Source organism: Actinia tenebrosa, unplaced genomic scaffold (genome assembly GCF_029948245.1).
Source record: "Actinia tenebrosa isolate PJP-AT-01 unplaced genomic scaffold, QUT_ActTen_1.0 PGA_scaffold14__42_contigs__length_11649687, whole genome shotgun sequence".
Classification (NCBI taxonomy): domain Eukaryota; kingdom Metazoa; phylum Cnidaria; class Anthozoa; order Actiniaria; family Actiniidae; genus Actinia; species Actinia tenebrosa.
Window position 1 is genome coordinate 9,942,378 of NW_028292574.1, and position 25,805 is coordinate 9,968,182.

Below are 25,805 nucleotides of genomic sequence, written 5' to 3' on the forward strand. Positions count from 1 at the left end.
TGTCATGTGACTTACAAACAGCACAGGAAGCCCAAGTATGGTATCTGTGCCAGTGGTAAATGACTATTATGTCGTTATAAACGACACTCGTGAAGAACAAGACACATTAACAGTCTATTCAAAACAGCTTTATAGATAAGGTCTTACTGATTTACTTCACCAAATACTATAATATAGTGGCAGATTAACAATGTTTGGGCTTCCTGTGTGTACTGTTGATGTCATTTAACGGCCCGTCATGTTCATTGTTCTCTCTGGTGAGCGGTTCTCTGGTGAGTAGATATCTGGTGATGGGGACGATATGAACGAGTCCCGAGGGTCGCTCTGATGTAGTCGGGCTAACGCGTTCATCAAGACTTGAGAATCTATTGGACCCTTGGTCTGAGTGCTGCTGAATGGACTGGTCGACTGCAGGTAAGACACCAAAAGATCATAAGCAATGACATTGTGAACATTACGAAGAATAAGGTTGAACCTCGAGAAAGAAATTTTGTATCTTGCTTCCAATTGATTAATTTAAGCATTTTGCCTTATCGTCCATGCATGCATGCATGCGCGCATTCCTTCCTTTCTTCCTTACCTCCCTCCATCCCTCCCTCCTTTTTATCCTTCCTTCCTCCCTCCTTCCCTCCCTTCATTCCTCCCTCCCTCCCTCCTTTCTTCCTTCCTTTCTTCCTTCCTTCCTCCCTCCCTACCCTCCCTCCTTCCTTCCTTCCTTCCCTCCTTCCTTTTCTCCCTTGTTGTTTTGCAATTCCTTTTGTTTTCCTTCACCATTCATTCATTCATTCATTCATCTGTATTTTCGTCCTTTGCTGTACACAGTATTTCTACATATCTTACCCTTGTTTTGGTCAGTTCTCTACTCAAACTAATTTTATCTTTAGTCAACTCGTTCACTTTGTTCTGTAGCTCGTCATTTTCTTTGTTCAACATGGCCAAGCGAGCTTCGCTTTCACGGCTTGTGCGCTGGTACTCGCGGATAACCTCTTCACTGTCCATTAAACTAAAGAACAATCAAAATAGCAGCTTGAGTATACATGGAACGCATCAAAGCTATTCAACCACACACAGGTATCACAAGTCAAAGTTTTACAATACAAGGGCAGTCAAAGGTTCATAATACAAGGGCATTCAAAATAGAGCTTTTTACTTACTTTTTTTCTCTCTCATTACACAGGTTTCCCAACCCCAATAATATTCAAATACACAGGTATCCCAAATAATACTATATAATACCTTGAATATTTACCACTGACTTACTTGGTTAATAATTGCCGTTTTTCTTGCTGCAGTGTTTTAAGTGTCGCATTAGCCGCTCCTTCCCATTCCTCCTCTTTGAGAGCTCGTTCTCGAACCAGTCCCAGCGCGTTCTCAAGGGACATCACCTTCTCTTCTAGATTTCTCTTGTCGCGTGCAAACTGGTTTCTTTTGAGGGAAAAAAAACATAAATTCATCTGTTATAAAAAACCGAGTCGTGTTGTAGACTTGCTTCAAGTCTCGCTCACTATTTTTTTCCGTTGTAAACTCGTGAAGCCCTCGTAACCGGAAGTGCAATAGAAAAAATTAGCGAGCGTTTTTTTTTGCATCAATTGCTTACTATCAATCACGTGACTTTTTGGAGTTGACTGGGGGGCAAACGAGCGGTTGACTGACGGGCAACTAGCGGATGTTAAGTCAAAACATGTCAAAAAAAGTCCCCAAACTAAATGTATTTGGCTATTTTTACGACATGAAACCAGAAAACAAGACATCAAAGCAGCCTCCAAAATTCTACAAGCCATTAAAAAAGCAGCTATTACCGGGAGTGACGTCTATTTATAGCAACCTATTGGAATAGGCCATTTGCGTAAAATACTTCTGTGTTCATTGATTACTGACTCAATAATACAGGGTTAGCCTCATTACTATGAATAAATATCGAGAAATACAAACGGTAAAGTAAAGAATGCACAACTTGAACATCACAACACATTGAAATTCCACGGACCTTGACTGGAACACATGAATATTCAAAATAATTCCATACGAAATCGAGTCTAACCCTGTACAATGGAGAATTCGAAACTGGAGTATTTAGTGCGTTGGGTTTTGAGGAGAAAAGAAAGAAACCTGTTGAACCAGGAGAGAAATCTCTCAAGTCAGGGCACTGCTAACTTGCAGAACAAATCGAACTTAGAATTTTAGATTTTACACATGAAGCGTGGAGACTGGAGAACCTATAGAAGAACACTCGAATCAAGGGAGAGACACCGAACAAACTCATCTTACATCATGTTACATGTGATGACGAGTCCACAAATCAAACCAAAGGTGAGAGAAGAGTGTGCTATAGCTATAAGCAGGGCTCCAAATGGAAAAGGCTTTTTTAGCCTGCCATAGTGAGGAGCATGGTAGAGGAAATTTTGCATGCTATTTTATCATTCAATTGGGCAGTGCATCGTTATTTTTACCTGCAAAGCTTGAAATCTGGCCTGTAATTTGGCCATTGGCAGGTCGCTATTTCGAGCCCAGCTACAGCTAAGCCATATTCAATTACATATTTAACACAGCTATGATTCAAAACAATGTTACCCACCTCAATGCTTGTACTTTAGCCTGTGTTTTCGTCTTCCTCTCGTCATTTTTTCTCTTAAGGTTATCTATCCTGTCCGCAGCTCCGATTAGCTCTTGTTTTAACATCTCATTTTCTTGTAAAGCTTCGTTCATTCGCTCTGATAAACTCTTGGATTCAGATTCGCTTTGTTTTTGCTGAAAAATAAACAAGTCTTAATATTTCGAAATCATAATATCAGTGCTTTAAAGTAGCTTTGGCAAGATGGTCTCAATATCAATCTCTCTCTATTGGTGTCGGCATACATGATTATCAGAAATTCTTCATACTTCAACAAGGGAAAAAGTAGAACTTCACGACTACAAATGAATTTTGTCGTACTTTTTCATACATACAGCTATTTCGAAAAAGATTGTTGAAGTTTTGCATTCATGCTTAAAATGTACTGTGCATTATATGTAAATAATGTCCCCACAAAAAATGGTATGCAAAAAAAAACACACACAAATTCCTAGAGTCCATATTGTTGTGACCTTTCGCAGATCGCATTCACATCGCGACTGCATTTCAGAATTGATATGCAACATGTAACACAATCTTCACCAAAGCTTTTTTAGACCTATACCCCATTCACACCAAGGCTTAAACATGTTTTAAAGTGGTTTAACTAAACAGGTTTGGAAAACTATCTACGAACACTGCACAATATTTGGTGAAATAATGCATGTAAACTATCCTTTGTCTTGCTCTGACAATATTTTAGAAAGTTTCATTATATTGTAGGTTTCTAGTTTCTCAATTTTTTTCCTAATGAAAACATAGTTTAACTAAACACGTTTAGGTGTGAATGGGGTATAAGCTTTATAGAATTTGCGTCTTTTAAAACAACGTACCTTGTCATTGTTTTTTCTCATTTTTTCCTTCATTTCTGCTATGGTGTTTTCCTGTTGTTTTAGTGATTGTTGTAGTTGATTATTTCTCTCGTGAAGGACATCGTTTTGATGCTCTAGTTCCTTGACTGTCTGGTTTTGGATATTCCTGAGGTTTGAATAGGAATGGGAGGATGAATGAATGGAGAGAGGGAGAGAGGGATGGATGGGTAATTAAGGGGCAATAAGATAAGGAAGCAAGAAAGCAAGGTAGCAAATAAATAAATGAGTCATGAAGAATGAAAGAAAGCACAGAAGAATTGAGGCATGGAAGGAAGCAAGTAAGGAAGACAGACATAAGCAAAAAAAGCTGAAGCAAGGAAGCATTGAGCCATGAAAGCAAGGAAGGAAACAAGAAAGCACAGAAGCATTGTGGCATGGAAGGAAGGAAGCAAGGAAGCCAGACGTAAGCAAAAAAAGCCGAAGCACAGAAGCAAGCACAGAAGCAAGCACAGAAGCAAGCACAGAAGCAAGCACAGAAACATGGAAGCAAGCAAGGAAGCCAGACGTACGTAAAAAAAGCCGAAGCACAGAAGCATGGAAGCAAGCAAGGAAGCCAGATACGTAAGCAAAAAAAAGCCGAAGCAAAGAAGCAAGCACAGAAGCATGGAAGCAAGAAAGGAAGCCAGACGTAAGCAAAAAAAAGCCGAAGCAAAGAAGCAAGCACAGAAGCATGGAAGCAAGCAAGGAAGCCAGACGTAAGCAAAAAAAGCTGAAGCAAGCATTGAGCCATGAAAGAAAGGAAGGAAACATGAAAGCACAGAAGCATTGTGGCAAGGAAGGAAGGAAGCAAGGAAGCCAGACGTAAGCAAAAAAAGCCGAAGCAAAGAAGCAAGCACAGAAGCATGGAAGCAAGCAAGGAAGCCAGACGTAAGCAAAAAAAAGCCGAAGCAGAGAAGCAAGCACAGAAGCATGGAAGCAAGCAAGGAAGCCAGACGTAAGCAAAAAAAAAGCCGAAGCAAAGAAGCAAGCACAGAAGCATGGAAGCGAGCAAGGAAGCCAGACGTAGGCAAAAAAAAAAAAAAAAAAACGAAGCAAAGGAGCAAGCAAAGAAAAAAGCAAGCAGGCAAGGAGGAAAGCAATTTAAGGAAGGAAGCAAGCACTCATGTAACAAAGGAAGCAAATAAACTTGTCGTACTTATTGACTTGTTCTTCCTCCAGATGGCCTCGTAAAGCATCGTTTTCTTGGTGTTTAAGATGTAACTCCATCAACTGGTCACTCGCGGTCTGAAGATCAACCTGAGTCTTCTCTAACTGGCTGACCAGAATCTCGTACTCTCTACGCAAAGCAGCGAGCTGTGAAAAAAGAATGAGGTATACCAGTTATGATGCTTATTCATAAACCGAAATTTCATTTTTTGAGCCCTTATTTCATATGGTTGTCATGAGTAATTTAATTTGAATGATTATTTACTTAAATGTCGAGCTTTGCGTTAGGATGGAGGCTGAGAGAGAGAGAGAAGAAGACAAAACGTGGGATGCGGAGCATCTTTTCATGTAGTACCTAGACCTTGTATTATAGAATTCTTGAGATAAAATACGCGCGCTGATTGGCTAGCTTGCAGCAGGGTTCGTGCTGAGGTAACCACTTAAAATTCAAGGACTATTCAAGGAGTATACAAGGACCCAAAAATAAATTTTCAAGCAGTATGTTCAGCTAACTATGCCAAGTTTTACACGGTGGTTGCACATGGCCATCTTTCAGATTTTCCAATCTTTCTGACTAGATCTATTTCAGAACCATGCAAGTAATGATCAAAGCAAAAATTCAAGGAGTTTTCAAGGAGTTTCGCTAAAATCATAAAATTCAAGAGCTTTCCAAGTGCCCTTGAAAACGTGAATTAAATTCAAGGAGTTTTCAAGGAGTTTAAGGAGTAGCACGAACCCTGTTACAGTGTTATATCAGACGACACAGATCGCGCAAACCGTAAAAACGCGCGATTTTCTCTGTTCTGTAATATAAACGCTATATGGAAGATGTGAAACACTCAGTGAAAGGAAAGAAAACTAAGTACTCGACTACGCTTCGTGTTTTTAAGCTTGCTGAGGTGAGTCAGGTGATTTAAGGGCAATTTCTTGTTACCTTGGTTTCCGCCTCTTCCGCTTGTTGTTGTGCCGTATCCTTGGCAACCATGACAGCGGTATGCTCTGCTTGTCTCTTGTGCAGGGTGCTCTCTGATTGACGCAATTGCTGACTTCGCTGTAAAATTCAAGACACTGACCATTAACAAAGCACCACAATGCATTGCAATGCCAACTCGACCCAGGTTTTTCCTCGGCTAATACCAATCCCCTTCTGTCACAGTTTCAAACTCACCCTATCTAACTCGATCTCAAGGTGTCTCTTCGTCGCTTCCAGTCCACTAGCTTTCTCCGTCAGTTCTTTTATTTGGCCCCAGGCCTTGCTCAGCTCTGACTCAAGATGATTGGCTCGCGTTTCTAATGTTCCTCGTAGTTTTGATTCGAATTCCAGGGCCGTGGAGGCCTTGGTACCAGTTGTGCTGGCACTGGATAGTTCGTTACGTAGAAGATTGAGTTCCTGGGAAAAGATATTGTAATATTTAAGAGTGTTGGCATTTATCTGGATCTACAGTTCGTTGTTATGTAGAGATTACATACAAAGACAGACAGACAGAAAAAGAACCAGAAACAAGACAAGCAGAGGACAGACAGACAGAATAAAGACAGGCACACTGGCTTATTAGTAACGACAGGAAGCTATTCACAGGGACAGACAGACAGACTGACTGACTGACGGACTGACCGACCGACCGACCGACTGACCGACTGACCAACTGACCGACCGACCGACCGACTGGCTGACTGACGAACAGATATATACAAACCTCTTCTCTCGCCCTCAGTAAAGTGCTCAAGTCTTTACTTTCTCTCATGGCTACCTCCAGTTGACTAGCAAGAGAATGACGTTCAGTTGAAAACTTTTCTCTCTCTCGTTCCATTTCGCTCTTTAATTCCATGATCAACTTCTCGTACTTGGACTGTAGTGAGACACAGCACATATTAGTAACATGCGAAACAGATACAGTTTATCTTTTCCTTTATTTTCAAACCTATACCATTCCCCTCCTCTCCATTCTTATAGCTTATAGTGATTTTGATGTCAATATATAAAGGTTATCAGTCGACTAAGCATCTGATACGGCTGTGTATTTTTACGAGTCACGGAGTCAGGGTTCGTGCTAGGTTCCCAAGGAATTATTCAAGGAGTTTTCAAGGAGTATTCAAGGACCAAAATGATTTTTTTTAAGGAGTAACTCTTAAGAGGGTTTTATCTTGGTATTAAAAAAGTGAGGAAAATGCCAATACTAATCGAGATGTGCGAATTTGTCACATGATATCCACGACACATTGAGCCACTAAGTTCTGGAAACTAATAAAAAAAGACGCTTCTCCCGCTTCTCTCCTCTAATTTCAACCAATGACAACGACTCACGGCTTACGTATCTTGAAAGGTTTACTGACATTTTTTCATGGACAATTTTTTTCAAGGAGTATTCAACGACATTTCTACTTTTTTCCTATTTTCAAGGAGTTTCAAGTGCCCTTGAAAATGCATTTTAAATTCCAGCACTTTTCAAGGAGTTTAAGGACCTGCACGAACCTTGCGGAGTATTTTGGCGAGCCGTTAGACGAGTAAAAATACAAGTGAGGAGTAAAATGCAACCCTGTATTGGTGCCCCAAAATTTGCAATAATATGAGTTGTCAAGATTTTTCTATCTTGCGGTAATAGTACTAATCCACTGTTTTCAGCATCTCAGACCACGTGTCATTCTCTAAAGTACCTTTTTTCTGGTTTATCCATGAGAAGACACAGGAATACGGATACGACTTCAACAAAAAATCTTAGTCTCAGAAAAAGACAGTTGGTCTGAAATGGGCAAAACATTACGTACAAGTAGATTTGGTCAATTCTGAGCCAACAGTACGGGTTTCTATTTGCGGCTCTCTCCCAATCAAACTTTCAGTAGAATCGCGACACTCTAGGGTGCTCCTTAAGGAGGCTCGAGACGGTTTTTCTTGAGCGCGCGCGCTCTAGTTCCAATCACTTAGAACTTGCAAAAGAAAAAATTTAATATTCAAACTGAAAAAAATCAAAAACTGTACTGTGAAATTTCTTCAAATTTTGCATATGCCTTTGGTTTATGCTTTCGAAAACTTAAGGAAAAATTTAAAACATTCTGTAAAAGGGAACTATTCCAAACAAATTTTATTGATTTTTAAGAATTCCCTGTTACAGAATTTTTTCTTTTTTCGTCAAAAAAAAGATCATGATACAAAGTTTAAATATTCTGGTTTTTAAAAAAATTAACCATTCGGTTAGTAGTTATGATTTTTTAAATGAACATTTTTGATGGCATAAGAAGGGTTCTGATGTAGTCATAGCAACGTCTTACGTCATTTTTTCATGTTCATTGTGATCTTTGGTTTATGGTCTTTGGCTTTACAGGTTTACTCTGTCATATTATATATTAATTTTTTTAGTTCATAATTGTGACTGTATGTGAGGGCACAAAACAATTTCCAGCCACCTTAAGTGGGTCTTTAGTTTTACGTACCCGACTGTCCATGGTGGCGTCGTGCTGTCTCAAAAGCTGTGCAGTCAGAGCCTTAACTTCTTCTTTTAGGCTGTCAACTTCTTGTCTCGCTGAGCTACTGCTCTCTGACGTGTAGTGATACCTGGTGCTCAGTTCTAGAGGGGAAAAATTCCAGTCAATGACCTTGTGTTAGTAGACATTCCGAGGTTGAGGGAGAGACCGGGTCGAGTTGACATTGCAGTGCCTTTTGGGGCTGTGCTGTGTGTGAATAAATAAAAGTCTAAAAGTCTATTCTGAGGTTGTGGGAGTACCTGGGTCGAGTTGACATTGTATTGCATTGTGGGACTGTTTGAGTGGACCAAATAGACGCCATCTTGAAAAGATGTCCCCTTAAAACAGCCCCAAAATGCACTGCAATGCCAGTTTGACCCAGCTTTCTTCTCAACCTTGGTATAGCTAATATTGGAACATGCGTTAAGTTGTGAAAGGCCAATAGGCGACTTGCACTAAGAAATCACGTGACTTCTTGGATGGCAAACGCGCGCTATGTAAACAAACATCAAGATGGCCGCCGTCGCACCGGAAGGCGACAAAAACAGGTTAGTACAACCACTTAGACGTAACTTTTTAGCTTTTTTCTACCAAATATTGGTACCCATGGAGTCTTCAAGCATATTTTACTTTTCGATTGGTCCGAAAGAAAAATTCTTACGCTAATTTTTTCACCAAATCCAAAGCCGCTTCCTGTTTGTTATCGCAACTTTTTTTCGTGGTCTTTGACCTGGGACTTGCTTTTAAAGGGTTTTCCCCTAGAAAACTTTAAAAACAATACACAGACTCATGAAATGTTAGTAAACATTTCCATTCCAAGGACGTATTTCATCGTTATTGATCTAATTCTTTAGCGAGCCGGCGAAAAAAGGGTCGCTTGACCTTACCAGGATGCCTGAACTGTCGTTTGGCGACGTAGAGTTATTTGCCAAAAAGACTGGCGGAGGTTCAACGAGTCTGAAAAAAGCCTACAAATTTTTTGCCGAAACAGGATATCTCCATGATTATAAAGGTGAGTTTTTTGGGGAATTAAAATGTACGAAAAAGCTTTAAAAACGGTCAATGCTTGTGCTGTTGTACTAGTTGTTAACTCTGGCTGTACTTTGTCGTGCTTGTATATTCAATGGACTCTGTTAAAATTTGACTTTTTCTCTTAGTTCGCTATAGTCAAGAAGAGGCAACGATAGAGAGTAAATGTTTTCGCTCGATGAAAAAATCAGAGAAGCCACATTCAGTATTTGTGTGCCTACTGGAAAACAAGAATTTATATGGGAAATGTTCGTGCGTGGCTGGTGCAGGAGGAGCCTGTCAACATACCCTGGCACTTTTACTATTGATTGCACACTGCAAGCAGCTGGGTCTAACAGCATTGCCCGATGAACTTACCTGCACTATGTCAGCACAAAGGTGGAATATTCCTAGGGGAAAAAAGATCACGCCAGAATGTGTTGATCAAGTGGTTGTCAAGAAAACTAGAGAAGGAGCGGACTATACTAAATCTATAAAGAGCTCTTTGTACTCCCCTGCCTCCCAATACCTGCTGCTAGACTCTACTTTCAAAGAAAACCTGAAAGCTCTAGAGCCTGTACCTCTCATATGTACCCTTTTACCTGACATGTCTGATACAAACCTCCCTGCAATTTCTACAAGATTTGGCAAAGTTCCTATAGGTTGCATTTTATCTTATCAACAGAAGCTTACTTCCTCCTATATCATTAATGATTATGCTAATACTGATTTTCCTTCCTTACCATTGACCAGCAACACCTCTTTTACCAATAATTTCAGTTCCTGCTTAAATGCTGAGCAATCAGCTACACTAACCTCCTTAAGAGTTGATGAGGAAATGTCCTTTCATTTAGAAGAAAGAACTAGAGACCAAAGTGAGTGTCAACTTTGGCACACTTTAAGGAAGAAAAGAATAACAGCCAGTAAATTTGGCATAGTAGCTAAAAGACAAGCTAACTTCAAGTCTTTATGCAAGCAACTAGACCCAACCCGTCATGTCCAAACAGCAGCAATGAAGAAGGGAATTGAGATGGAACCATATGCAGCCTATAACTATGCAACCAAAGTAAAAAACAGTTCTGTTAACTTATATCCATGTGGTCTTGTTATTCATCCTGTTTGCCCATGGTTAGGGTGTTCTCCTGATCGCAAGGTCTTTGACATGGAACTAGCCACTGAAAATGCTATGAGTCCTTTTGGTTTGCTTGAAATTAAAGTTGTATGTAAAGATGTTGAAAGCTTACATGATGTGAATTATTTAACTTTTGACAAGGACACCAATCACTTTGCTCTTAAACGAAAACATGAGTTTTTTTACCAAATACAATGTCAGCTAGCTATTACTTGTTTACAATGGTGTGACTTTTTTTGCTTTGTAAGTAGTGATCTTTATTTTCATGAGAGAATTCTATTTGACAGAAATTTTTTTCAAGAGAGCAAAGACAGAGTTGATACCTTTTATTTTACTTACTATATAACATAATGCAATCATCTGTGTTATTTCTTAGGTAAATTCAAATAACACTGAAAAAAGGATAATTTATGCAATGCGTAAAAAATATTATTAATAAGTATTGCCATAAAACAACTATTACAATATATTTTATTCAATCAATTTATTTCAAATTAATTCATATCAATTGAAATCTTTTTCATGAAAAGATAAAAAGTTGAATTAATTCAAGAACACCAATTTTAATTAAATTATTTTGCCAATTATATGACTCTTGTTTTCATTATATATATGTATTACCATAAAACTGAGTAAATTGGCATGAATATTTATTATAAATTTAGACCCTAGGCCCTTGAAGAATCCCTTCTTATTAAGGGGCCTTGGAAGTTAGTCAACAAACATGACACAGTCCACAACTGGTTAACACTTCCTAGTAAAGATAGGGGAACAATGCCATCAAAAATGTGAAATTCTTTTATCCTTCGGATAGCCCTTTCAACATGAATTCTTAACATGGCTATTTTCTTTGTGTCTATGACTTCTTGTGGCTTAAGTTGACTATTTTCTAATAAGTAAGGGGGTATGTTAAGATCTACTGTCTTGTTCACTAAAAGATTATCAATGTCAAAGCCTTTATCAGCCATAATGCTAGTATGGGGCTCTAAAAGATCTAAAATACCGGACTGTGCAGTTATTTCTTTGTCTGAAATTGAGCCTGTATACAGAGAGCTGACAAAGCACACTGCACCATTTGGTGTGATTCCAATCAAGCCTTTAAGAGTGGTTGAGCTCTTGTAGTTGCTGTACATCTGGGATTGCAGTTTCAGGGATGTTGGGACTTGCACTTTTATTTCTGTGCAATCAATAATGCAATGGGTAGTTGGGTATAACATTTTAAATAGGGGGGACATATTCTGTTTAACAGTGTGAAAAGAAGGCCAAATAGGCTGCATCCCAAGGAAGAAGTACAAGTAATTGGCCCAGGTAATAATCTTACGGCTTACAGTTGACTCACTGACATTAAACCTATGTGACAGGTCAAATAGTTTCAACCCCAGTCTTATTCTAACCAAAAATAGGAATAGTTCATCAATAAGTAACATTTTTTTGCTGCCTGGGCGCCCAACTGATATATTACTTCCATAGTAGTATGTCATGGTTTCTGCAGAGGGCTGCACAAATTCATAAAATAAAATAAAATGCTGATATGAAGGAAATCCAGTATAAAATTTGATGGAATTGCTATCATTTGTGAATCTTTCACATCCAAATTTGTAGATCTTCATGGCAGATAATCTGGCCTTCAGGTCTTCTATTTCCTTCTTTAGTTTTGTTATTTCATTTTCAAGAACATCAGTTCCAGTTGTATATCTGTTTCTACAAACAAATGCATAATGATGCTATTAAAAGGAAAGTATTTTGGGTTTTTCATTCAATATAGTGTTATATGTCTATAAATTTTTCTTTAATTTTTAAAGCAACATATATATAAAACAACTAATAAGCAAATTGTACTGAAAATGATAAAACAAGAGCATTTGTTAAGTTTTGATTTCTCTTTCTCTTTGCATGATTAACATGAATTGTTTATTACTTACATAGCAGCATTTGGCAACTTCCTCACAAGTACGCGTCTGGGAGGCTTGTTGATGGTCCATGCAAACTGAGTTGGTATAGCATGCTTTTTTAATCTTCGGCGCCCACATATATCCTTTTCTTCTTCATATTGATCAGTGTCAAAATGTCTTGAACATACTCTGGTGTTCGATGTTATCTAATCGAGGCATAAATATTCATAAAAACTCGTAAATTATTTCTGCTCACATATGCTTTGTATACAAATAAATTTTTTAGCGAGTTTGACGCTGTAAAATAAGACTGACCAATAAAATCTAGTAAAAAATTTAGTAATGAACAGTAACCAACGTAAAATCTTACCTTAAAGTTTTCTCCGATGTCTCTTCGTATTTTAACAATCCACTGTTTTCTTATTTCCTCTCGACAAGGGAAGCGGTGAAATGACAAACCATCATCACGTCGACCATCGCTTGTGCATTTAGGAACACAACAAACATAGTTGTTTGTTGGTCTACACGAATTGTGAAAATTCGGAATAAGACGATTTTAATTCGCGAAAAGTAAAGCAAAGGATAAAGTCCTGTGTTTAGAGTGTATTGTTTTTAAAGTTTTCTAGGGGAAAACCCTTTAAAAGCAAGTCCCAGGTCAAAGACCACGAAAAAAAGTTGCGATAACAAACAGGAAGCGGCTTTGGATTTGGTGAAAAAATTAGCGTAAGAATTTTTCTTTCGGACCAATCGAAAAGTAAAATATGCTTGAAGACTCCATGGGTACCAATATTTGGTAGAAAAAAGCTAAAAAGTTACGTCTAAGTGGTTGTACTAACCTGTTTTTGTCGCCTTCCGGTGCGACGGCGGCCATCTTGATGTTTGTTTACATAGCGCGCGTTTGCCATCCAAGAAGTCACGTGATTTCTTAGTGCAAGTCGCCTATTGGCTCTCTTCTTCAGTCGTTTCATACAAGGCTCGAAATTTAGCTATCACGCATGTTCTTATATGATTTCCGAGCCCATCCCACATGGCTTACCACCTCATCTCTCATATAGCTAATATTGGTAAAACCACTTGATCTCATCTCTCCTCTAGGATCTCGTGTTCGATTCCCAGACTCTGCATCACATGTGAGTAGAGTTGGTAAGGTTTCTCCCTTGATTCAAGGGTTTCAGTTTTCCAATTTTCCTCCCAACATTAACATAATCTAGTACCGGCTAAATTCAAAGTCGAACTGTGAGTTTGCTGACTTTGATTCAGTCATTCATACAAAATCTTTTGTTTCCTATTGTTTGATTATCACTATTAAGTACTGAAAATTAGTATTTGTTTCACGGGTTTAGTGCGAGCACTCTAACGATTACACAAAGTTATTGATTTGGCTAGGGATGAAAGAATGGAATGAAATTTCGAAGTGGAAAGATGGTTTTCCTGACTGACCTGCAGTTTTGCTTTGTTCACTGGATAACTGGTGTTCCATGACAGCACATTTCTGGTCACTCTTTTCGAGCTGTTCGACAAAAAATAAAAAATACTTTAACGGAGCGTACACTGTACAATAAACGCATGAAAAAGTAACTTTTACTCCTAATCTGTTTTTTTTTTTTTTTTTTTTTTTTTTTTTTTTTGAAAAAAAGATTTTCTTTGTTAGTTGGTAGATACGATAAATAGACTTGGCTTTTTCTCTTACGAAAGAATTAGAAAAGACAAGAAAGCAATAATAAAGACAAATACAAGATCTTAGTAAGTCTCATTATTGGTAAGATCTCTTGAGCTCAAAAGGTTATTGTAAAATCAAAAACGTGTTCAAAGAAATATTAAGATTAGCATCAAGAGAACGATCATATTCAAGAACAATGAAGATTTGGAACGAGATCGAGAACAAGTGCAAGGTAAATAACGATAAAGCAAGAGCTCTTCACACTGTTAATAGAAGATAGCAATTCTTCGATTCCATGTAAAGCCCCGTTTACACTAGCGATTTTTGCGGCGATTTTTGCTGCAATTGTTTTTGCGATTTTGTCCATAATAAATAATGGTAAAGAATTTACTTGTAAAGTTTTTTTCAGGATACCAAGATTTTCCTAGACGAATGTCTCTTTTGAAGGATGAGACAAAAGATTTCATATTTCCGAAAATTGCCACAAAAATCGCAGCCAAAAACGCCGCAAAAATCGCCTGTGTAAACGGGGCTTAACGTCAAAGCGTAGATGCCATTTAACAAAAGATTCCTCATTAGCATTCATTATTAACGGAACCAAAATGGCCGCCATGTTTTTGTCTTTTGACTCTCTTGAGAATGCTTGCAACCCATCAATAACGTCAATAAATTTGGGAAATTGTAAAGAGATCACAATGAAAATTCACCAAAAAGAAAAGCAGTGAAAGATTTCATTCTTTGAATTCATGGTAAACTAACCTTTATAATCAGATCAGCAACTTGTTTTTCTTGAGATGAGATCACAGTTTGTAGCGATGTTTTCTCTCCTTCAAAAGACTGCATCGTTAGTCGTAGTTCCTCCATACACTTGGTCTGAACAAGATAAAATGTTCTCTTAAAATGCGCAAATGATCACTAACAAGGGTAAAGTTGGTGTTGCTATTGTGTTATACTGCTCTTGCTATTGCTGTTGTGGTCGTTGTTAATACTGTTGTTATATGCAATGTTGTTGCTGCTGTTGCTGTTGCTGCTGCTGGTTGTTGTTGCTGATGTTGCTGCTGCTGTCATGTTGTTGCTGCTGTTGCTGTTGCTGCTGCTGGTTGTTGTTGCTGATGTTGCTGCTGCTGTCATGTTGTTGCTGCTGTCATGTTGTTGCTGCTGTTGTTGCTGTTGTTGTTGCTGTTGTTGTTGCTGTTGTTGCTGCTGCTGTTGCTGCTACTGCTGTTACTGCTATAGTTGCTGCTGATGTTGCTGCTGCTACTGTTCTTTTTGTTACTGCTGTTTTGTCGTTGTCATCGTCTTCCTTCAATAACCTACCATATCTTTCTCCCTTGATATATAACCAGCTAACTCTCTCGCTAACTTGTCTTTATCATCTTGCAGAACAGCTATTTGGTTCATTGTTTCTTTCTCCCGAGACACACTAGCAGCTAGGGAGGCTTCTAAATCCTGTGAAAAACAAGGAAATATAAATTAAGATATCAATAACCAATTATACGAGAATCAATATTTTGGGACTCAATCAGATAAGCACTTAAATGGCTTGCTGTCTGAACCAATCAAACAACATACAACGACTCTGCAACCAATCACATTGCTAGAATACAGAAACCATTTTAGTGCAAAATCAAACCAAGCTTTTTTTCTAATTTTAATTAATAATATATAAAAAATGGTTATTATACTATTACTTTGTAATATTATATACATATCTTTAAGAAGTAGTAAAATTTCTCACTTTTCTGAGCTCTGTTATCTGTGATTTTAATATATATCCACTTTCTTCGTTCAGCTTTTCTCTAAAAGAACTTGCTTCTTCTTTACTTTGCTGTATAATCTGTTAAAAAAACCCAAAATAATTACTAACTTTAATTGAATTTCAAATAGTTTTAAAGTTCTTTAGGTTATAAATTCGTCAAATATACGGCTTGTTTTACGCAAGTTGTTTTGTACGCATGCCTTCATTGACAAACGAAGAGTCAATTTGGTCCTACAATTTTGGAAAATATTTTCAAGTCAGTTGAAGGTCTTAAGCTACAGACACACGGTTACAACATTGCACGCAATGTTGCATGCAATTGATGTTGCGTGCCATGACACACGACGCAATTTGTTGCACGCACCATTGTTGAAGTAGAAAACTATCCTACTACAATGATGCAAACAATGTTGCATCGCGTTTCCGTACTTTTAGCCGACGAACCCTGTAATTGCTCTAAAAAAATCGCTTGAATAAAGCGAAAAATATTATCAATATTGATCTGTTTTTTACCGTTTCATAGTGCTTCTTGGTTTCTGCTAGTTCTTCTCTTAAGTCAGATGCTTCTTCGGATGTTTGAGCTAGTCTTGCCTTGAGATTGTTTATCTATTTAAAGGTAAGTTCAAATGTGATTCATTGTACTTTTTTGTCTTGTCATGCAAGTGTTCTTTATGCACACAACCCTACTTAAATTCTTAGTGGAAAAAATGGAGAACATAGAAAAAATGTAGAGGAAATAAATGACAATGGGAAAGAGTGAAGACATAAAGAAAAGAAGATGAAAAATAGAAAGGTGTACTGAAAGAAAGATTTAAATATGCAAGGAAGCGAGGAAGGAAGGAAGGAAGGAAGGAAGGAAGGAAGGAAGGAAGGAAGGAAGGAAGGAAGGAAGGAAGGAAGCAGCAAGCAAGCAAGCAAGCAAGCAAGCAAGCAAGCAAGCAAGCAAGCAAGCAAGCAAGCAAGCAAGCAAGCAAGCAAGCAAGCAAGCAAGCAAGCAAGCAAGCAAGCAAGCAAGCAAGCAAGCAAGCAAGCAAGCAAGCAAGCAAGCAAGCAAGCAAGCAAGCAAGCAAGCAAGCAAGCAAGCAAGCAAGCAAGCAAGCAAGCAAGCAAGCAAGCAAGCAAGCAAGCAAGCAAGCAAGCAAGCAAGCAAGCAAGCAAGCAAGCAAGCAAGCAAGCAAGCAAGCAAGCAAGCAAGCAAGCAAGCAAGCAAGCAAGCAAGCAAGCAAGCAAGCAAGCAAGCAAGCAAGCAAGCAAGCAAGCAAGCAAGCAAGCAAGCAAGCAAGCAAGCAAGGAAGCAAGGAAGCAAGGAAGCAAGGAAGCAAGCAAGCAAGCAAGCAAGCAAGCAAGCAAGCAAGCAAGCAAGCAAGCAAGCAAGCAAGCAAGCAAGCATGGAGGGTAAGAACGAAAGAAGGAAGCAGGGAAGGAAGGGAATAGCAGACAACTAATTATAAGAATACCTTAAAAACTACCACCAACCTCATTTTTTGTACTTTTGTCTAAATCTTCCATGTCTTCTTCTTTCTCTCTCAACATTCTCTCTGCCTCGCCAAGTTGAACCGTCAAATTTTCAACTTGCTTAGTCTGCCTTGCAATAGTGTCATCTGAGGTCTTTAGCCTTTCTCTTGAACTTTTGATTTCATCTGTTAATGTTGTGACCTGGATTTGTAGCCTGAAGAACAACGAGAGATCGTGAATAACTTTGACAGTAATGTTCAATTGGCATTGCACATCGCTGCATCCATGTTTCATAGAATGAAGGATTAAAAGCCCTCTTTGAACGAGTAACAGCTCAAAAGCTGCATCATTTTGAAACTTAAAGTGATAAGACTCTCTTATCTTTCATTCTCATGTTCTGTATTCTAAGTATTCTAAAATACTTGTAACTCATGCTTTTTTCCTCTGTAATTGACGTCTTCAGCTTGGGGTAATGTTGTCCCATTTCAGACCACGTGTCATTCTCTTGAGAATAAGATTCTTTGTTTGAGCTGTATCCATATTCATGTGTCTCCTCATGTGCAACCGAGCACTAACCTTAAACAAAGAAATGATACTCTAGGGAATGACATGTGGTCTGAAATGGGAAAACATTACGTCAGAGCCGAAGAGGTTCTATTCACTTACTTTTGAACGTTTGTCTTTCCTTCTGTCAGCAGACTTTCCTAAAATACAACAGAAAAGTTTAAAAAAAGTTAAATTTATTTGAAGTCCACAAGTGATATTTTTATCTCAAGTTTCAGTAGCATGAAAGAAGTCCGAGAATCACTACTTCTAGTTTCTTAAAATAGGATGCAAGTCCATCATACGTTACATCCTCCCCTCTGGACCTCAGTTTAGAGCTGGTTCACAATTCGACATAAGCATAAAAATTAGCATAAAAAACATAGTACTTTTGTAATTCTTATGCTTATGCTTATGCTTATGTACGCCCAGTTCACACTTTGAATTTCACAAGCATAAGAAAATGGAAAAGTTTCCATTACTTATGCTTATGCTTTGTGCAAGCCCGGTCCACACTTGTGTTTCTTAAGCTTACGTTTATGCTTACTATGTTAAAGTGTGAACCAGCCCTTACTGGTACCATATATTGTATACAACTGGGCAGATGAAAGCTACTCGACAGTTAAACATTTCCCAAAATTACGTACTAAGCGGCTGTACTTATGAGGAACTGTCCAGACGTGATTACCATATACCAATCAATCTGGTTGGAAATTCGTTTGCCAATGGTAAGAAAAGAGTGGGAAACTTTGACTTCTGACAAATGGTACACACGTCTACCGGAAGAACGTAAAAAGAATGCGAAAAATGGGATTATCTCAATTGGAAGACCGAGTTTTCCAAAACTTTCCGATTCAGTATGACACACAACATTTGTTTTTACAACCGCAATTTCTAGTTTTTTCTGGTAAATGGTAAACACTCGGTCAGAACCAGATTGGCTCCACTCCTCAAAGTTGGAACGCATTGTTTTCATTCTACAATTTGATCGGTTCTCGCTGTCTAAGTGGCCCAGGTTATAGTAGTGATGCACACAGTAATTTTTTTTAGCCAAAGTAAAGTATTTCACTTTTAAAATAAAAACGATTTATATTAAGACAGAATAGAGCTCAGCCATTAGATTCATACCTTTTCTGTGTTCAATTGGTTTTCTCTTTGTTTCAAGTTATTAAGATCAGTTGTGACCATCTTAAGACGTGACTCTAAAGTATTTCTTTCTTCTTGTACAGTTTTCATCTTGGCCTTCAAAAAAAATGACATTAAACTGGCAATGAATACAGTGAATATATATATTTTTTAATGAAAAAATTTGATAATTGATTTCTTCCTCCGTCCGGCCCCCATCACTTGAGTTTAACCAAGGGTTTTATTAGAGGGCGGGAGCAAGGCTGTATGGGTGAAATGATAAAAATGCATATTTTTCTAAAAATTCCTGGAAAAGCTTAGATTACAGGCTCTACGGAGACATCTAGATCAGCTGAGTGAACAAGTCTTGGAGAAAGATTATATTGTCATTCAGTCAAGGCAAGTAATTAAAGGGTAAAAAGGTAAAGGGATGAATTTATATAGCACCATTTCCAGGAGCTCAATGGTGCTTCACAAGATCAGTAGAGGACTATACGGGCTGCATATTAAGGCACTAGTAGCAGCCGTGCACCTTACAATCATGATTGATTTGTTAGTACGTTAGCGTTATGCCTTCAGATTGGGATAGGCTGTTGAACCGGGAGATAATCCCCTACTCTTCACGAGAATAACCATTTATAATGTAACATAAGATATTCATTAAATTTATTTTCTTTCAATATTCACCTCAGTTTCAAGTAACTTCTGTTTGGTTGCTGAGAGTTCACTTCTTAGTTTCTTGATTGTTGTATCTTGAGTTGCCTTGTTGCCATTCAACTGTTCTTTCTCTTTTCTTATCTCCTCTTCTAATGACTTGACCTTGGAGAGGCACCATAAAGATTCAGGTTAATGTTTCATTGTTACATATCTAATGCAACTTGTCTTGCAAAGAAAGTGTTGCATGTTGCATGAGTTTTATGCATTAGTGTATCATATGCTTATGCAACTGGTATTTTTAAATTTTATGTTGCAAAAAACCTTCTACATTTTGCAACAATTTCAATCGTTACATGCATGTACCAAGTGTCAAAGTTCATTTTTCTCTCTTTTCATTGGCATGAAACAATATCTAATGCAACTTGTCTCACAAAATTAGTGTTGCAGGTTGCATGAGTTTTGTGCATTGTGTATCATATGATCATGCAACTGGTATTTTTCAATTTTATGTTATTTACTGGTGAATGACTGGGGAAAAACAAAACTGGAAGAGATTTTACTGGAAACGTAAGTTTTTTGGTACATTCCTATGGTACATTGGTATTATAACATAACACTTATTTCATTGCAAGAACCTGGCAAAAAAGCATTGTGTTGGTCAGCTTAATTAAATATTATCATCTATTATTATCTCTGATCTACTAGAGTGCATGCAGTAAAACCATGAAATAAAAACAAAGTTGATACTGGCAAATACTTAGCTATTTAGTGACTAATAGTTGCTATCACCCAACCAGTACATTCACTACACAGAGACACACACAAGAGGCAATTTGTGTCTTTGTGTAATCCATGTTCTGGTTGAGTGATAGCAACTATTAGTCACTAAATAGCTAAGTATTTGCCAGTATCAACTTTGTTTTTATTTCATGGTTTTACTGCATGCGCTCTATTACCCTCAAATTGGCTGTTAAGTTGTTCTTGTTCACTAAAAATGTCAAAAGATCTAAGCTATCTATTTGTGTGTTTGCAGAATCTAACACCTGAAATATTATTTAGGAATTACTGAATCCTTATATTCATGTATTCTACCTATGAATGTAAAATTTGGAGAGAAAAAATATCACTAGGCAATAAATGTATGATTATCTGTATCATTATTAAAGCAATGCCTTTGCAATATGTAACAAATAGTTAGTCAAAACTATAAAATAATGCAACATTTCAGAATTGGTACCTTGGCATGAAGTAAAAATGCTTCTTTGCATTTTCCCTGCAAGATTGATGTGTAAGGAAACGTAGCTTGTGATATGTTGATACAATTCCACAAGCTTTTCCAGTAAAACCAAACCATGATAAATGATCGTAATGAGACATGATAAAAATCTCTCCGAATATTCTTAGTTCACTACGACAGAAAACTTTATGAAACTAAAACTAAATCCAGTAAAAATGATCAAGATTTAAAAATGAAACTTTCTTTCCTTGGGAGCCAATTATTCTCCCCATGATTGCCACAATTCTACGGTATAATATCTGTCTTAGCTAGCACCAGAGATATCATTGCTTTCCAATCATCGCTTGTAATGAAAGACTTATTTCTACAACCGAAACTACAGGTCTAAAATATAAAATAGTTCATTAAAAACGTTCCTCGCATCTGCATAAATTAATAAAAAATTTGAATGAAAATTTGAATTTGTGAAGCTTATATGAATATGAAAAATTCAGCTTAACAACTCAGATACACTTTGATCGAACTATGGCTATAGTTTCTGACACAACAGCTTTGCAGTAGGAATGTTTTTGTTTTTAAAAAGTTTATTGTATTGAAAGGTGTTCCTGTTTGAGCTTCATTTATTATTTAAAAGTATAAAAACTTACATTTCTCCAAAAAGAAATGATGACTGAATCAAAGAAGCAGAGAGTATATAACATTATACATCAGAGAAAAATAATTTAAGTGTCATCGGACAACTTACAGCTCTTAAATTTACTTTTTTTTTTTAATCAAAAATCCCAAAGATGCTGAATTATTTGACATGTATAGTGTTACACAACTGAAGAGAAGTTAGAATATTCAAATAATTAATGACGTAAACTGTGAATTTTTTTAAATATTTTGATTTCAAATGTGTTTTGTGAGTGACAAATCCAAGCCAACCTAGGAAATGAATCCCAGCAAGCTCAATTTAGGGATGGAAACAATAAGAATAGTGACAGCTGCTTGAGGTAGAAATATTCAAAAATGGCTGGTTACCAAATGTAAACAAACAATAACTGTCCATGCAGACTAAAAATGAGGTCAAACAAAGAGATATTTTTTCAGTGCAGATTTTTCTATAGAATGTGTAGTTCCAGAAATCATCCATACCCACCCCACAGAGGAATTTGGAATTCCCGAAGAGTAGGGGGGTCAGAGAAAGAACAAAAATTACAGAGTTTGTATGGAAGAAAATTTGAATTTCTGGGGGGTAGGGGGGAGTCTTTAAAAAATTCCTCCATGAGGGGGTATGGATAATTTTTGGAACTACACAATTGACATAACAAATATATTCATCTAGAATTAAATTAAATAGGTCTTGGTTTATAGGTATAGTAACATGTCTGAAAGCTCAGTAAAATATACAATGTGAAAGGCATAGTAAATAAATATTATTATCATTTTAGACCATATTTCAAAATTTAACTGCATGGACTTGGTTCTGTCTTTCATTGTGTGTGGGGTCTTTGTGCTTGAATAAAAAAGGTAGACTTCCTACCAGTAAATATAATTAATTTAGTAGAACTTTAAAATAGACAATACTTAGCCCATTATTTTCTTTTGAAATTAAAAAGAATGAGACTATAAAGAAAACGTATTCTGGACTCATACATATTTGTAATGGCTAAAACAAGTTGATCTAGCCAGGTTTTGGCTACTATATTTAATAGATTTTAATAAGAATTTTTTTCACATTTCAGACCAGGTCTTTTTTTGAGAATAAGATTCTTTGTTTGAGTTGTATCCATATTCATGTCTTCTCATTACAACTATTACACAAAGAAAGTAATACTCTAGGGAACAACACATGGTTTGAAAAGCCAAAAACATTGTATATCTCAAGCAAATCAAGCAACTTATATGACATTCAATATTAATTTTTATAGAATAAACTTTTGGAAATACATCAAGCTCTTATTTAACCAAGTGCGAGGTCTATACAGTAAGTTATGGACCACGTTTTTTTCCCACTACCTTATGGCCTAAGCTCAATATAACGTGCAGGCCATGAAAAAGTGGAGAAAAAAATTCCATAACTTACCTACAGACAGAGTAAACAAGGTTAATAATCTTGATGTTTATCATATGTTAAGGCGAACACAAAAATTGGGTTTGTGGTTCGTACCTTAAGTTATGGACCGCAAATTGGCCAATGAAAGTGAGCAAAATTACCATGCCATATAGTAACTAAGTATGTTACTTTACTTACTGTAGAATGCAGTGATATCTTTTCCTGTTCAATGTCTTTCATTTTTACTTTTATTTCTTCCATTTCCTTCATGACTCTGTCTGCTTTGCTAAGCTGATGGGTCGTCTTTTCCTGTTCTTCTTCTTTTTCTTCAACCAAGCGCATCTTGTCATCTATAACGTTAACAAACCACAAATTATATTAAACTACAAATTATTATGAAGTCTGTTGGAGTTTTTGTAAAATGTTTGGTTCTAGACAATATCCACACCAAGCATTGAGGAATATCTGAGGAAAAACAAAAACAACAACTAAGAATTCCAGAGAAAGGGGGTTTGCCTTTCTTTCAAATTTCATCCATAAGGGGTATGGAAATTCTGGGATCACACAATAAACAAAACATTGGTTGAAATATCCCATTTACTGCAATTTTCGCAAACATGCAAACCCTGTGTCTTTGGGCTGCACACTGAAATTTGTCTTTTCGCAGCTGTCAATCAAAGCTAATCAGTCAGTACCTTTGATATTTTTGACTGGCAGCAGCAAAAAACCAAATTTCAACATGCAACTTGGGGACCCAGAGTTTGCATATTTATAAAAATCGCAGTAATACGAAACTCTTGGTTAGTGTTTGAATCCAATGTACATGTAGGCAGCTAGTGCATCTAATTACAGTGGAGTTCCATTATTTTGAACCTTTTGGAGACCGGCATCCCTAACAAATTCCTGGATCTGTCCCCGTTAGCATGTAGTATTTATATATTGATGCAAATCCATGCGACAATAAGGTTTCAAGCTTAAAGTAACAGGAAGTTTGGGTTTAAAATAATGAGACTCTACTGCCTTCAGAAAATGTTGCTCTTTAAGCTCTGTGCCATAAGCATGTCATGGCTGTGATGTTTTCTAGAATTTTGATTGGGGGATTTTTTATCTTGTGCAGTGTGATTGGTTTGATAGTGCTGTGAATTTGGCATGACCATGTCTGCGCCATGTTTATGCTTCATTTGATTGGATGGAGAGTGAATCCTTGTGCAATGTGATTGGGCTGCCAGTTTGCCATGTCATGACCATGTTCCATGCTGTGAGCTTTTCATAGTCATATGAAAACTGCTCTAACTAGGTGATACTTATGAATATTACCTTCAATTTTTTTCAACATTACAGCCATATCTTTATTAAACTGATCTTGACTTTGATCTAGTTTTTTCTTCAATTCTTTGTTTTCCCTTGTTAAATCTTCTAATTCTTTTTCATGCATCTTTTTCATTTCCATTTTAACCTGCTTCGTCGTCTCCCTCAAGCGACTCATCTCTTCTTCCATCTCTCTTCTTTCCTGTTCCACAATTTCCATCACCTTTTTGTTTGATTGACTTGAGGAGCCTTCTTTCTTAGAGAACTCAACTTCTCTTTCAAGCCTGTGAATTCTTTCCAAGTTTGTCGCCCTCTCTTTCAACAGATGACCAACTTGATTCTTCACAGTATTTGTCTCTTTACTGATCTCCTTCATCCCAGAATCTCTCAACATATCACATACTTCTTCCGACACCACTGCCCCTGCTTCCCGTTCAACTTTCATCTGCTCCATTTCAGCTTTGAGCTGCTCATTTTCAGTCTCGAGGTCTTTCGTCAAGTCCTCTCGTTCATCAGAAAGTTGACGGATATGAGTGACATAGTTCTCTACTTCAATCATTTCTTCAGCATGTTGCTTGCGTAGCTGTTCAAGGCTTTCCAAAGAGGATTTAAGGCTGGTTTCAGCTCTCCCAAACTGGCGCCACATGTAACGAAGCTTGTGTTCAACTGGTATACTCGTACTATAACCATCTTGTATCAGTCGGTCATCTATATCTTTTAACTCTCCTTTATCCTGAACAAATTAAAAACTAGGAATAAGTATCTTTATTCCCACTAGCGAATTTGTAATTTCTATTGTACATGTTCTGCTAAATCCTATACTAGCTCTTAAAGCATCGATTTCGTAGGACATAGTTTTTAATCAAGTTGAGCTGACGTATCGAAAACAATATACATCACTTTAGGCCCCTCATACAACGTAAACAAACCACACAAAAAGTAATAGCTAACACAGTTTTGAGGCGTAAAAAGTCTCTAAAAACCTCCCCGATAACATTATCACGGACCTGGAATAATTAGAGCACAGATATCTCAAACTTCGCGCCTAAAGTCAATAATAATTATCTCAATTGAATAGCGTGTAGTCTTAATTTTCATGTGACTTTAAGCATTGTCTTGAATCAAAATAAGAAATACTCACAGATTCTAGTATCACCAAGCTTGACATCTTAAAACTAGCTTCTGTGGGGTCTTATCTCATGATATTCGTAAGTTTAGGTGAGATCGGGGTGATAAAAACTGGTCAAAAGTCGAGGTAAACATTGAACAGCTGGACTCGTCCTCACAACAAAGCCGCCATCTTGTTACTTGCACAGACTGGGAACTAACGACGCTATCTTACCTAACGACGTCTGTGATTGGCTAAAACAGAATACCACAGGGAACCCAAATCATTTCTTTTCGTGTGGATGGGAAAGACTTTTTATGAACAGTTGGTCACAAGTACGTGGAAATAAGTGCTTCTGTAAAAGAATGGAAGCTTTTAGAAGACATTTGGTGAGTTGAATTCATTTTTCAGTTACAAAGGACATTAGGATTTAACGCAAACGCGACTATATTTTCGATTTTTGGGGTGTAAGAATAAAGCTTAAAATTGAAGAATTCTTGCAAAACTTGAATTGAAATGACTGGTTCATCAAGATGATTTACTACTTAGCTTCATTTTGAGTTTAATAATCGAAAAAATGTCTTAATAGACTTACTAATATGGAGATTCAATACCCCAAAGTAGCTATAAAACATAAATCTTTATTCAGATGGGAGTGCATTCAATCATGAAGGCCATTTTGAATCTCGTAGGGAAAAAATGGAAGAACGATTTTTGAGTCAATCCAAAACGAATAGCAGCTTTATAAAGATTTTTCTTCATGACAGAATTTTTTGTTCAAAGTTCTAATTGTTC

General features: G+C 37.2%; 3 protein-coding genes across 4 annotated transcripts; 1 reads left to right on the forward strand and 2 right to left on the reverse strand.

Annotated features, from left to right (window-relative positions):
* Nucleotides 1-92: 92 nt before the first annotated feature.
* On the reverse strand, nucleotides 93-25,393 carry LOC116290512 (uncharacterized). 2 transcript variants are annotated; one of them, XM_089029706.1, is made up of 22 exons: nucleotides 25,044-25,393; nucleotides 23,912-24,635; nucleotides 22,793-22,944; nucleotides 19,350-19,481; nucleotides 18,666-18,779; nucleotides 17,661-17,698; nucleotides 17,016-17,208; nucleotides 16,053-16,145; nucleotides 15,519-15,617; nucleotides 15,098-15,229; nucleotides 14,540-14,653; nucleotides 13,561-13,630; nucleotides 8,059-8,192; nucleotides 6,327-6,479; nucleotides 5,798-6,019; nucleotides 5,564-5,680; nucleotides 4,619-4,776; nucleotides 3,445-3,589; nucleotides 2,576-2,748; nucleotides 1,261-1,425; nucleotides 841-1,003; nucleotides 93-408 (listed from the first exon to the last, which is right to left on the reverse strand). In XM_089029706.1, the coding sequence occupies exons 1-22, from the start codon at nucleotides 25,068-25,070 to the stop codon at nucleotides 226-228; spliced, it is 3,501 nt and encodes a 1,166-aa protein (XP_088885832.1). In that variant the 5' UTR covers nucleotides 25,071-25,393; the 3' UTR covers nucleotides 93-225. The 2 variants fall into 2 exon arrangements, with proteins under 2 accessions (XP_088885832.1, XP_088885833.1); XM_089029707.1 differs by lacking the exons at nucleotides 22,793-22,944; nucleotides 23,912-24,635; nucleotides 25,044-25,393 and adding an exon at nucleotides 20,557-20,939.
* LOC148911478 (uncharacterized) lies at nucleotides 8,532-10,637 on the forward strand. Its single transcript, XM_089029723.1, has 3 exons — nucleotides 8,532-8,636; nucleotides 8,943-9,100; nucleotides 9,246-10,637. The coding sequence occupies exons 1-3, from the start codon at nucleotides 8,602-8,604 to the stop codon at nucleotides 10,577-10,579; spliced, it is 1,527 nt and encodes a 508-aa protein (XP_088885849.1). The 5' UTR covers nucleotides 8,532-8,601; the 3' UTR covers nucleotides 10,580-10,637.
* On the reverse strand, nucleotides 10,862-13,180 carry LOC148911479 (uncharacterized). Its single transcript, XM_089029724.1, has 4 exons — nucleotides 12,957-13,180; nucleotides 12,491-12,641; nucleotides 12,151-12,326; nucleotides 10,862-11,929 (listed from the first exon to the last, which is right to left on the reverse strand). Exons 1-4 carry the CDS (start codon nucleotides 12,989-12,991, stop codon nucleotides 10,897-10,899), a joined length of 1,395 nt encoding a protein of 464 aa, XP_088885850.1. The 5' UTR covers nucleotides 12,992-13,180; the 3' UTR covers nucleotides 10,862-10,896.
* Nucleotides 25,394-25,805: the final 412 nt, after the last annotated feature.

What these genes read in the sequence shown, in the direction of transcription:
- LOC148911479 (XM_089029724.1), bottom strand. Translation starts at nt 12,991, where the DNA reads ATGGCCGCCGTCGCACCGGAAGGCGACAAAAACAG. An exon ending in CCGGAAGGCGACAAAAACAG is followed by an intron (nt 12,642 to 12,956) that starts GTTAGTACAACC and finishes CAATTCGTGTAG; the next exon opens with ACCAACAAACAACTATGTTT. An exon ending in AAGTTGCCAAATGCTGCTAT is followed by an intron (nt 11,930 to 12,150) that starts GTAAGTAATAAA and finishes ATTTGTTTGTAG; the next exon opens with AAACAGATATACAACTGGAA.
- LOC116290512 (XM_089029706.1), bottom strand. Translation starts at nt 25,070, where the DNA reads ATGTCAAGCTTGGTGATACTAGAATCT. An exon ending in ACCAATTGAACACAGAAAAG is followed by an intron (nt 17,699 to 18,665) that starts GTATGAATCTAA and finishes GTTGTATTTTAG; the next exon opens with GAAAGTCTGCTGACAGAAGG. An exon ending in ACGCCACCATGGACAGTCGG is followed by an intron (nt 6,480 to 8,058) that starts GTACGTAAAACT and finishes GTCTCACTACAG; the next exon opens with TCCAAGTACGAGAAGTTGAT.
- LOC148911478 (XM_089029723.1), top strand. Translation starts at nt 8,602, where the DNA reads ATGGCCGCCGTCGCACCGGAAGGCGACAAAAACAG. An exon ending in CCGGAAGGCGACAAAAACAG is followed by an intron (nt 8,637 to 8,942) that starts GTTAGTACAACC and finishes CTAATTCTTTAG; the next exon opens with CGAGCCGGCGAAAAAAGGGT. An exon ending in ATATCTCCATGATTATAAAG is followed by an intron (nt 9,101 to 9,245) that starts GTGAGTTTTTTG and finishes TTTTTCTCTTAG; the next exon opens with TTCGCTATAGTCAAGAAGAG.